General features: G+C 48.5%; 2 protein-coding genes across 2 annotated transcripts; one reads left to right on the forward strand and one right to left on the reverse strand.

Annotated features, from left to right (window-relative positions):
* Window positions 1–323: 323 nt before the first annotated feature.
* On the reverse strand, window positions 324–5,828 carry iml1 (GTPase-activating protein IML1; the record flags this gene model as incomplete). Its single annotated transcript, XM_056899284.1, has 1 exon — window positions 324–5,828. The coding sequence occupies one exon, from the start codon at window positions 5,826–5,828 to the stop codon at window positions 324–326; it is 5,505 nt and encodes a 1,834-aa protein (XP_056751360.1).
* Window positions 5,829–9,334: 3,506 nt separating this feature from the next.
* N7537_008230 (putative C6 transcription factor) lies at window positions 9,335–11,731 on the forward strand (the record flags this gene model as incomplete). The annotated part of the gene is made up of 3 exons (XM_056899285.1): window positions 9,335–9,690; window positions 9,738–10,574; window positions 10,648–11,731. 3 exons carry the CDS (start codon window positions 9,335–9,337, stop codon window positions 11,729–11,731), a joined length of 2,277 nt encoding a protein of 758 aa, XP_056751361.1.
* Between the last annotated feature and the right edge of the window lie 55 nt (window positions 11,732–11,786).

The following is an 11,786-nucleotide window of genomic DNA, read 5'->3' on the forward strand; positions in this document are numbered from 1 at the left end:
ATTTTCTGGAGTTCGGGGTAGTACATAAGGCGGGGGCAAAACCCCGGGAGTTTGGGGATGCAGTCGGATCAAAACGTGCGGTTAAATTGTCGGCTAAAATGCGTGGTGGCTTGCTCTTGCCTGGATAAGACTGGATAGATTTCTATTCCCCCCAAATCAATATCGAAATCTGTAATATATGTACGGAAATACGTGGGGTTCGAATAAAATAAAGTCCTTTGTTTCACGGCCACTTGTGTTTCACAAAAAACAAGAACATAGCTAATATAGCGTTTCACTTGGGTACAAAATCATCAGAGCGTCAAATGGGTATCTTCGCATGGTTAGATCAAGGGTCGTAAGCTGCCACTCCTAGGGCTTGCATTGTAGCTGAGACTTTCCCCTCGAGCTCTGGCACGTGTAACTTCCGGTGACATCAGTCCCTCGCGCGACTCACGGGTGATTCGGGATGGTAACCCTGGCGGCGGTGAGATATGATGACTGACTACGCTGGCAGGAAGCTCAAGCGACGGGATCGATGCATCCATTAGATTTGTAGTAGTCGATTCCACCTTCGTAGATAACGGCCGAGCATGTGACTCCGAGTAGAACTGCTCTAGTTGGACTACATCGCCGCAGAACTCGGCTAGGCCGTTAAGAATGTGTTCCGGAGCACGGTACAGGTTTGCCGAGTCGATACTTGCTGATCCGGATGGGGTAAGTGGGCTGCCGATGCTGCCAATGTCATGAACGGGCCGGGTAATTGGAGAAAGCCGGGGTGAGACGCGATCAAGCCCGTCGTGATTTCCTGCACGGCCCCGGAAGTCGGACCGATTGTGGTTCTCAAAACGGCCTGCGTCTCGAGCCGCAGTGCTGCGGGTACTCACCAGCCGATTGGCAAGGAGGAGGAAATCGCCTTCGTCGGTGATCTGCGCGAGAATGCTTCCGGTTCGGTGGATGAATTGTGGATAAAGGTAATCGGGCTTTCCCCAGGAGTAGGATACTTCAACGTCTGCGGGGAATGCAGAGGAGGCTTCGAAGTCCAGTACGAAATCAAACTTCCGCAATATGGCCTTCTGGTAGTACAGGCGATCCGGTGGACCGGGTTGCGCAAACGAAGCATTGTTGAACACTGTGTGCAGTGGTCCCTTGGGTGGTGGGACCTTGAGTTTGATCTTGTAGGGTTTTCGGAATGGCTGCGTCTTGTCGATAGCACATGCTTCGGCGATCGGCACCTGTACCAATTTCAGCCCGAATTTGTCGGCAGTCGAGGCCCAAGAAAGCACGGTATCTTCAATCAACTTGGGAGTTGTGCTCATCCAGCTGAGTTCGATATGGAAGCAATTCTCGGGGTTATGTAGTCGGTCCCAGTGAAGATCAATCACTTCCGGCCGATTCGACCGCTTACGCGGATCAACATCGAATTTCATAGACTTGGACAGCATGATCGCGACCTTGTTCTTCGCCTTGGAGGGAGTGTTGGGGGTCTGTGGTATGCGCTCGTCGATGCTGTCTGATCGAGCTTTGAGGCTGGCAGGAGAGTCCTTGGCAGTCCCTATGGCGGGTGTTGATGGCATCGATTTGTCCGGTCTGAGTTGAGGGAACCAGCTTCCTCGGGACTCTGGACGAGTGACACGATAATCGGCACAGACTTGATAGAAATAATTGCCATCTCGGAAATTGTGTCTCTTCTCCACGTGTTGGAACAGCCCATGATCGATTAACTCGTTGCCGAATTTGACTGCTTGTTCACGGGTATCGATATCACGTATGTTTTGCAACAGCCAGGTTGTGAATTCAAACCCGATGAAGCAATTGTAGTGCAACCTCCAATGCCACCGTCGGTCCATCATCCGGACACCCTTTTCGCCTTGGATAATTTGCGCCAATGACGTAAGACTGATGCTGGATCTGTCCAACAGTTCTGACTCGGGTAGGAGCTGAGCAGGGGCATTGTCGAGCCCTGGATCTGTGAGCAGCAAACGGTCCAGTTCTGCTGTAACGATCTCAGATGGATTGCGCGTTTGGTACATAATGTTCAAAGGATTCTGGTCTCGCTTGGGATTTGACGTCTCGAAAAGCTTTTCCTCGGGCGAGACGTATTTATACCGTTGCCAGATATGGGTTAGTTGGCTGATCCCAAGCAAATGAATCTCTTCCTCGTTATCCTCATGGGAAGTCTGTAAATTTCGCCGAGAATTGGCATGAAGTTGGAGCGGAATCAATACGTAACGGACTCGCCAGAAATGCAGCTGCTGGGCCGGGTTTTGGAGATAATCTCGATGACCAGCCACATAATTATCGGCATAGTTCCAGTTGTACTCTTCGGATGTTGGATCCAGCTTGATATCCTTCACTTCATATTCCGCGCTCAATATTGTTTTCATCGCCGGTTGATAGAGAGTAAAGGTAGGCTTCATGGGAGAAGTGACCACAGCAGAGTTTTGATGCGTAAAGCGGGTCACTTCAACCTCTCCCCCTTGAATGCAGACAAGTCGGTGGATCGTGTTGCCCTTGGATAGAAACATTGTGAGCCCATCGCGCTCTAGACCTCGGAAATCGAAGACGTTCAATGATTCAAGGGCGGGCTGTGCAGACACTTCAGCTACATGCTTTCCAATAATGATTTGGAAGCCATGAGAAAGTCGCAGCGAGATCATTTCTCGTAGAAGTACTCCACGTGTCTTTGGTGCGTCAATACCTTCAGAATCTTCATTTGGAAAGACACGATATGGCGTCTGTAGATAGTCCGAAGCAAGTTCACTGGCTGTTGGAAATTCTTCTGTCGTTAGAGGAAGCACTGCCGGAGACTTTAAGCTCTTCCACTTTACAACAGCCACATGTGGAGGGCGAGGATACGCATGTTGCCAACGACCAAACCAACTAGTATCCCGCAGCACATCTTTAGGGGTATTGCATGGATTGACAGATCGGACCCACGGAGACAAGGCTTTGCTCGGGGAGTTGCGCGCGTGTAGCTCGCGTGGACTATGGTTGAGAGTGATTTCGATCTTGTGATCGTTCGGATGATCTTCACCATGGTCCCGACCGACTTCATTTGCGGGCGTTTCCACCAACAGTGATCCATGGAGGCCCGCCTGCTCTGGCGTTTCGGATTCCTTTGATGTATTTTTGGGAGGTATTTTGATGGAAATCGGCTTAGCGGGAGTCTGGAAAGGCTTGGAGGGTGTTGAAGACGGCGAAAGTACGTCGAGTACTGATGTAGTCGATGCTGTTTCTGATGGGCTCAAAGAAGTGATGCTCCTTGCATCGGAAATTGACCCGGCAGGAGTTCTTTGGTTTGTCATGGGCATAGCACTGGCATGTTCTACATTGACCCCTGTGCTGGCCACCGCTCTCGGAGGAGTAGCGCTCAAGCCTCGAAGCGCAAAGCTAATCGTCCGGGAAATCCGTGAGGCCATTGGCACAGGCGCCTTTTTCAACGCTGGTTTGATGGGGGACATGCTACTTCCCGAGCTTGGGCTTCTTGATGTGGTCATAGTTGAGTCAATTCTTCGAGGCCCAGAGTGTAAAGAATCATTCTCGTCTGCTGGATTCGTTTCATGATGGCGGAGGCGCGTGATGGAGCGGGCGGATAACCGTTCATGCACTCCGCCTCCAGCAGCCTGGACTTCTGATTCACTGGGTCGCTTTGCCTTGGGCGCTTTGGTGGCCTGGTGCCGTTTTGGCGAGACAGTAAAAATGTTTTCATCGTATTGGTCCATCCAAGACATCACTGCCTTCCGTGAACTCTGTGTATCTCGAGTTTGCGACTCATTTTGGTCTGCCGCGTTTTGAATAAAGGATCCCGGGCGAAGACTATCGCTAAGTTGTCCCTTGAAAGATGAAGAATTGGCGAAACGGGCCTTAGGAGGAGCACGGCCACCTGAATTGTAACCGGGCCAAGATCCACGAGGTCTTGTACCACCGCGGCCTTCAGTAAGGTAGGGGATTGTGATGTTTGCTTGTTCACTTTCCATGACCCCCATCATTTGGATCTCATACATACGCACTCGTGGCGTGAATGCCTTAGATGGCCGAGTGACGGTAAGAGAGATGGGCGCATTGGGGTCTTTCTTCAATATTCGCCGGGCCTCTCGGTATGTTTCAGGGTTCCAATAGGAGATATCAAGCCAATGAGGAATACCAAAGCTCCAGTCTTTGGCTTGAGGTGTTGCCCGTTCTCTCATTCTAGTTGCAGACAGGTATGAGCTAGGAGAAAGATATGATGATCTGCTCACAACGCTTGAAAGGGAATGATGGATCTCAGAAGACATCCTATCCCTGTTAACTCCACTGGATCCAGCCCATCCCGAATCCCCAGAATGTTGTTCCACTGGCTCCCGGTATTTGAAGAGTGGCACAGAATGAAGAGGCATCGGACTCAAACAGACCAAGTCAATTGCTATGCCTCGGTTCGCAAGGGCTTCTGTTGTAGAAGCTAAGGACTCGTAAGAGACCTCGAAAACGCCGCTACCGGGGGTGATAACAATGATTGAGGTACCGGTGTGGACCATGTCTCGATCGATATGGTCGAAAGCTAGGTGAGCAGAGGCGAGATGAATGGCCTCTAGGATGTTTCCTCGTAGAGCCGAACTTGGGTGCCCGGCAATGGTGGCCATGTTTGGCTTGGAAGAGCTTTTGATACCACTGCTAGATACAGCATCAATGTCGTCCGGTTTCAAGATTGACACATCTCGCAAAAAGGTCCTGAATTCCCTTTTCAGCTCGTCTAGGATGGTTGTCCAATGGCCGCTTGCCATATCATTTACTACCACACGGTAGAAATCTCGAGTCGGAACTTTGTTCGGCCCAGACTTGCTGTTGAAGTTCCCAGCCCCGAGTTTAGACTGGCTTGAATGGGTGGGCCTATCATATTCGACTCGGGTGAACAGCACAATAGTCACCAAGTGTTTTGCATCCGAACTAGCCCATCTCTTGAAGAGTTCCGGCAGGAAACCATTGATAACCCGACTGAAGAGGATGTCACCAGTCCCCTCCGAGTCAAAGTTCCACATTTCTTTCGACATTTGGATGAAGAGGACATATTTAGCGGACTCGCTTCGGAAAATAGGGATCGTTTTTGGCGAGAAATATCCCGAAAGGCATTTCTTCTCTCGGATAAAGATGTTCTTGACAGTGGCTTTGATGCTTCCCATAAACATGATCTTTTGCCCTTTGTATATGATTTTATCTGATAATTCCGACATGACTAGTCTCCACATGTCCGATCGGACCATGTATTGATCGCGAAAGGCGATGTCGACATGAGATGCCGCACATTGGACTCGATCCACAATCGACAATAGAACCTGTGTTCTATTTTTGAAACCAAAGATGTTGGCAATGTTGTTTGTCACTGAAATTTCTAATTGAGGATTCCGAGCCTTGGTTTCTGGTGGTAAGGCCTTCACCACAAAGAGACAACGGCTCTGCATTGGAGTTTTGAATTTCGAAGTGCTGTCCGCTTGAGACACCGAGTTGAGTTCGGCATGACTCTCGCGACCAGTTTTCGAAGCTGTATCGGGCTTTAAGGTAGAATAGCCAGTATCGCCAGATACCCGCATGGGCAGGATCTCGACAACATCCCCAACTTGCACTTCAGTTTCGCCGAAAGCCGATGGATTCAACAAAATTTCTTCACGTGAAAACGTCTCATCATGCACCCAAAGTGTGCATTGGTGTCGTATCCAGCCTGCCGAGGACAGCCTAACAGTCCGATCATCTGTGGCTTGGTCGTGGTCGTGGTCACGGTTCGAAGTCTCCAGTGAGTGGGTGGAGCTGCTCTCCAAGCTCGCCGCACTCACTTGCCTCAAGTGCGACCGCCGCATGGGCCCGCGCAAAGACATTTCTGTATACTTTTATGCTTGCATTTCAGTGCAATTAGTTAATTCAAATATCAGAATACGGTCATGGGTTCTTGCGAGAGATAACCTTTGCAAAGGGGAGATACGTAGATCACGTGAACAGTCTTAGTCACATGATATTTATGCCTGAGGCAAAAATATGCACCTCAACCTATGCCACATACAATAACAGCTGTTGAATTCCAGGTGTCATGCGAATTGAATCAATTGATATGAACAACAAGTTCTTTTCTATCCCGAGAACCCATTGGGAAATACTAACGAAAACGTTTGAATTCTGGGGAAAACTAGTTCTGAGCCCTAAACCGCATGTTTCTAGAGCTAGTTTTATGTGTAAAGCAAACATGGATGAACGACTGTTCTAGCCGATAGGGTGGCACATATTTTGTTTTCTGAACACCGTAGGCACAAAATATTGAAATATGATTTTATAGCTTGCGCTATGACAGGTATAGCATCTCTCGGGTTGGGCTGGATTCGTAACAATGGTCAGTTGTAGAACCGAATAATCCCTTGAGACCGATAAAGTCAATAAAGAGAAAATCTCGTGTTTATGACCTTTGAAGATCTTTTCATGCCCTTTTGTATCGGCTCCTTTTGCCTTGGGAAATTTGACAAATTCGATTATAATATCTTAAGACGACTGCCTGCTTACATGTCAGCGGAGAGCTTGGGAGGGGTGTCTGGCAGATCAGGCCAAAACACAGGATGGTTAACTAACAGATCGTTAGTACATAGGTTTTTTTTAACCTTGTCTCCTCCAATACAACCCTCTTCCTTCTCTGGCCTCTCGCCTTGTAGGCTCAACATGACATCATCATAATCTGGTCAAGTGGGCAGCATCGAACAGACAGAAGTGACAGAATCAGAAGAAGATCATTGGAAACGAGAAATTGCAGTGAGCGTCGCATATACTAAGTAGTATATAGTAGCACATGTCAGTAGCAAAAAGTATGATTGCGTCGGGCACGGTGCAGGTTGTGATTACTGTAAGTGCGGCTGAACCCACCGATTATAGACTTATATGCTATACCTTCTGGAATCGGCAATTGTACCTCAAATCAAGTCATTGATGTTATAATCACATACTCACGCATTCGAAACCCCACTTGGTGCCAGCTTGACCAAAGAGGCGAAATCTAAGACCCCTAATCTCCTTTTTTTTTTTGGTGCTGGGCATGGCTCTCCGTCTGCATCAAAGAGGAATGGAAAAATTGTCTTGCGAGTTCGGGTGTAGTTGGTCGTGATTCCCTTGAGCAGGGTAAGACATGGCTTGATTTCCGCAATCCACAGTATTTTCCATGGCACGATTGGCACGATTGATAGGCTGAGATCGAAAAATCGAATTTTCCCTGAATCACAGGGGCGGAGAAGCTGCCCAGGCGATGATGTTAGTCTCTTCGATAGGACCCTAATTGGTTCGTTTGCCATTCGGAGTTGGTTTCCGGGTTGCCCCCCGAGTCTTTGTTTATCGCCTCCACCTAATTTGAACGACACCTCTTTGTTACCCCTAGCACAAAGCTTGGAGGGGGCTTTTTTTTCCAATTTGTCTCTAGGATCTCTCTAGAAGAGTGACTCTGAACGATGGCCAATGGATTTGCACGTGTTGCACCCACAAGAAAAGCAAAAGGAACGGGCGCATTGCTTCCAACCGATGCATTGTCACAGGGACTGACAGCACCGTGAAACCCTGGAGATCAAAGCCAAGCGCCTCGAAATTAACCGAAATAACGAGGCGCGATTAAAAATTAATCACGAAAGCTTTCTCATGGAAGTGAGAAACCCCTTTTTCGTTCTGTTTTGATGTCGTTAGTCATGATGATGATGGCCACTTTCTTGCTCAGAGCCCTCTCGGTGTAATCTAGTCAGGTGGTGGCCAACCTTGGTTCGACAGTGTTGCAGAATCGCTCACACTTTCAACATACCTCCAAAATGCCCACGGGACTTGGGGTCACTCTCATAGCCTCGTGGCTCGTCAAAACCGTATAGTGCAGTCCCATTCACCACTTTATACCAAGGTTCATATCACTATCACATAACGGCACTTCTTCCCAGACTCACAGTATGGAGATCAAAGACCGATTACTTCGTTCACGTTTGTGTCATCTGTCTTGCCTGGTTTAAATGCTCATTGCAGAGTTTCGGTTCTTAAAATGCCTCTCAGATCACAGGCGGTGTTAGCAATGCCGCTTATCATGCATTGCTAGAAACTTGAGCATTGGAGCTAGAAAAAGATCATTGATGAGCATTGTCCAACTATGAAGAGGTCCGGTCCTTTGGGCCTGTACCATAATTTTGCCACCAGGGTTGGCATCACCATTGATGACGCATAGGACCAGTTTCCTCTGCTCCTCCCTCGAAGGTCTATCGTGTACTTGGATTGCTATCTTGGCTGCAATGCTGCAGACATCCGACTGCTGATTGTCCACCGCAGGATCGCGCAATCACACACGACCCGTCGACTCGCTGGTATACAAGAGATCCGAAAATCCAAGAAAAGTCACTTCCATCAATACGGCCATGCTTATTTGTCGTCTTGTTTGCCTCTGGGGTATGGATGAGCGTCCCGAAATTACTGGGTCTTCTGTTTTGCTGGCGAACGAGTACCATGCCACCGAAACCGAGGCCAACCGGAAGGGCAAGAAAACGATTTGATCGAGAGAAAAGCATGTTTACCTAGTCATGCCTTGTTACAATCTTCAGTTTTTCCGGGGTCTGAAAGCACAGCAACGACACTCTTGTAAACTTTCCCAAGAGCCTGAAAGGGAGAGGAAGTCCGATGGATAGTCCTGCTGCGTGTGGTGTCTGGTTCTGGTCACCAAAACAATGTTGGCTCATGAAATGGATTCATGTATCCCGTCAGGTCCAAGAACAAAGACGGTGGTTTGAATGCCAAGCTATCATCGATACTTAGAATACGGGTTATTCTCGGACCGAAAGAGGGTGATACGACTTGGAACGTCCCACGTTACGACTGACCTGTCTCTAGTACAGTCTCTCGTGGCATATCAGCGAGCAGGTTTCATATGGAAATCCTATCCTGGATGCTTCAAACGTAAGGGAAGCCCCGAGAGAAAGGCTTGTACAGACCGCATACGCTAATGCTCCCGCGTTATAGCATATCTATATTCATAGGAAGGGTTTGCAATATCCATCTTCATGTGTTCAAAAATACCAAAGTGCAAAGCGAAGCGCTTATTGGCTTTAGCGCTGCTCTTAGTGGCGACTTGGCAAAGACCTCCACATACTCGAGAGCCCCATTTCGGTTGAAACCCCACTTGTGAATACCCACAGTAGGGGGGGGGTCTACTACTGTGTATTTTTCTGACTTTTCTCTTTTATATTAAACTCTTGTGCAAGGGGGATGATTCTTCCTTGCTTCTTCCAGTGTGGCTTATGAGTCGATGTTCCGCTGGCATCTCGCGTTGCCTCTGGCGAAAAACCCTTCCTATGATTAAATCCGTTCGAAGATTCTATCTGACAACGATATGCCATATTCCGAATATCCGAACGTGGAAAATGAAATCAATCATGACTGGGCCGTGCCTGGATACCCACAGCCTTCTCCTTTCGAGTTCATTACCGAAACTATCCCTGCCCATGATAGCCGTGATATCCGTGACGCCCGTGATTATCCTTCAAGCGACCGCGTGAATGCTAAGGTGGCTATTCCCCGGAACGCACAACCCAGTAATTTGACCAGCAGTGGTCGAGTCAGTCGGGCTTGTGAAAATTGCCGTGAACAAAAGGCCAAATGTAGTGGCCATCGCCCAAACTGTCATCGATGCCTCGATGCCGGTGTCCCGTGCTCGTATGGCTATCGGAAAAAGGAGAAGATGGTGAAGTTGGTAACCTTTTCGCTTAGTATACTTTTTCTCTAACAGGTAATAGGCAGCTGAACGATCTAACCACACGGGTTGAAACCTTTGATGCTTTGCTCCGCGGTCTTTATCCTAAGCTGGATGCCTCGTCGGCCCAACAGGTCGATCAAACATTGAGGGAATTAAATGCACGCACTCCGCTCACCCAAGTCAATCCCTCTACCCCTATCCCTGCCTTATCCACCAACCCATCAAGCCACATCAACCGATCATTGCCTTCTTCCCGTGCGGATGCTAGTCCTATATCATTTCCCTCGGGGACTGTAGACTACACCGAAGAGGACTTCGACCGTGATGAGAAAGTACAGGCGACGGGATTTGTGGGCGAACATTCGGAGATGGCATGGTTATACAGACTCAAGCGCCACCTTGACCATGACAGTTTGAAAGGAACCAAAGAGACCATCGAACGCGCATCGATCTCTTCCGTGAACTATTTCCAAGATGACTCGGAAATTTTGTTTTTGGACGATATCGACCTCGCACGCCGGCCTCCACAACACATCGCTAACAAGCTCGTTGAGACCTACTTTCACGTTGTCCATCCTACTTTTCCGATTATTGGAAAAGCAATATTTCTAAACCAGTACCGATCCTTCTATGCGAATCCGAACGTGCGACCTGGGAAACGATGGATTATAGTGCTGAACCTGGTGTTTGCCATTGCGACCAGACATTCTTTCCTTGCCGACCAACCCCAACCGAATTGCGATGACCATCAGAATTGTTTCGCACGGGCATGGAAGCTGAATTTAAGTAGCGTGTTGCTCCATCATCCCGACTTGCAACAGGCACAGGTGGAGGGCTTGGCTGCTTTTTACCTCTTATCGGTTGGCCAAGTTAACAGGTCGGTCTTTCTGTTTCATCGCTTATCTATTTCTTCGTGATTTATATCTGACCTATCGGACTTCTTCATTTAGGTCGTGGAGACTCATTGGAATTGCAATTCGATCGGCGGTGACCATAGGTCTCAACATTCGAAGCGAGAACGAGAGCATCACCCACTTTTCGAAAGAACTTCGATATCGAGTTTGGTGGGTGCTGTTCATGTTGGATATTGTGCTATGTGAGATGACAGGCCGTCCACCTAGCACGGGGGATATCTTTTGCTCCACGCCACTTCCTGTGCCCTTCGCAGAGAAGAATTTCTGGAATAAGCGTGTTGCGCAAGTTATCACCGACCAAAGGACTCGAAATGCCTTTTTCGCCTCTTTAATTTCCGATACCACGGCAGATTTACTAAAAGTGAATACGACTCTAAATATATCGGAACAACATGGATCGAGCAAGGGGAAACAAGAAAGAGCCAGTCAGACGGGGGCAGAGAATCTGACACCCAAGTCCTCTCTGTACTTTCTGTACGCAGTAGACCTAGCTCATCTCTTACGGGAGGCTATTAATACCCTATATGCTCCTAGAGCAATACGGCAGTCATGGCATGATATCGAAACCGCTATTCATACGCTAAACAACCATGCTGATAACTGGCTCTGTCGTCTCCCGGCGGAGTTTAATTTCACAACGCTAGACACAACTCATCAATTTATACAGCAGCGTGCTGGTCTTGCTTTCCGATTCTACGCCACCAAGCTGATAATCTTGCAACCCTGTATCCGCCGTGTATCCCAACAGTCACCTGACACAAGCACCCTGGGAACAGTGTGTGATCAGATGGCAGCCTTGTGCGTTCAGATGGCCGGTAAAATGCTCGAAATGTTGCCCGAGGAGCCAGACTCGACTTGGCTGTATGGCGTCGGTCCATGGTGGTGCATCCTGCACAATATCATGCAGTCGACTACCATTCTCCTCACCGAGCTCCTCACTCGCACTTATGTGGGCACCGCCAAGGCTGTTGATATCACTAGGAAGATCAACAAAGCAACTCGCTTCTTGAAAGAGATGTCGGTCAAAGACCTTTCTTCCAAGCGAGCCTGGCTTGTATGCCTGGACCTTCTTTCACGACATGGATCGAAGTTTAGGTTCGATGTTAACGCCGAAATCTAACACTCGCATTCTTCAACGCGTCTCATGTCTCATGTAGTTATGGAAGTTTGATTTA

This window comes from Penicillium hordei (assembly GCF_028827395.1).
Source record: "Penicillium hordei strain IBT 12815 chromosome Unknown utg000004l_segment0_segment0, whole genome shotgun sequence".
Lineage (NCBI taxonomy): Eukaryota > Fungi > Ascomycota > Eurotiomycetes > Eurotiales > Aspergillaceae > Penicillium > Penicillium hordei.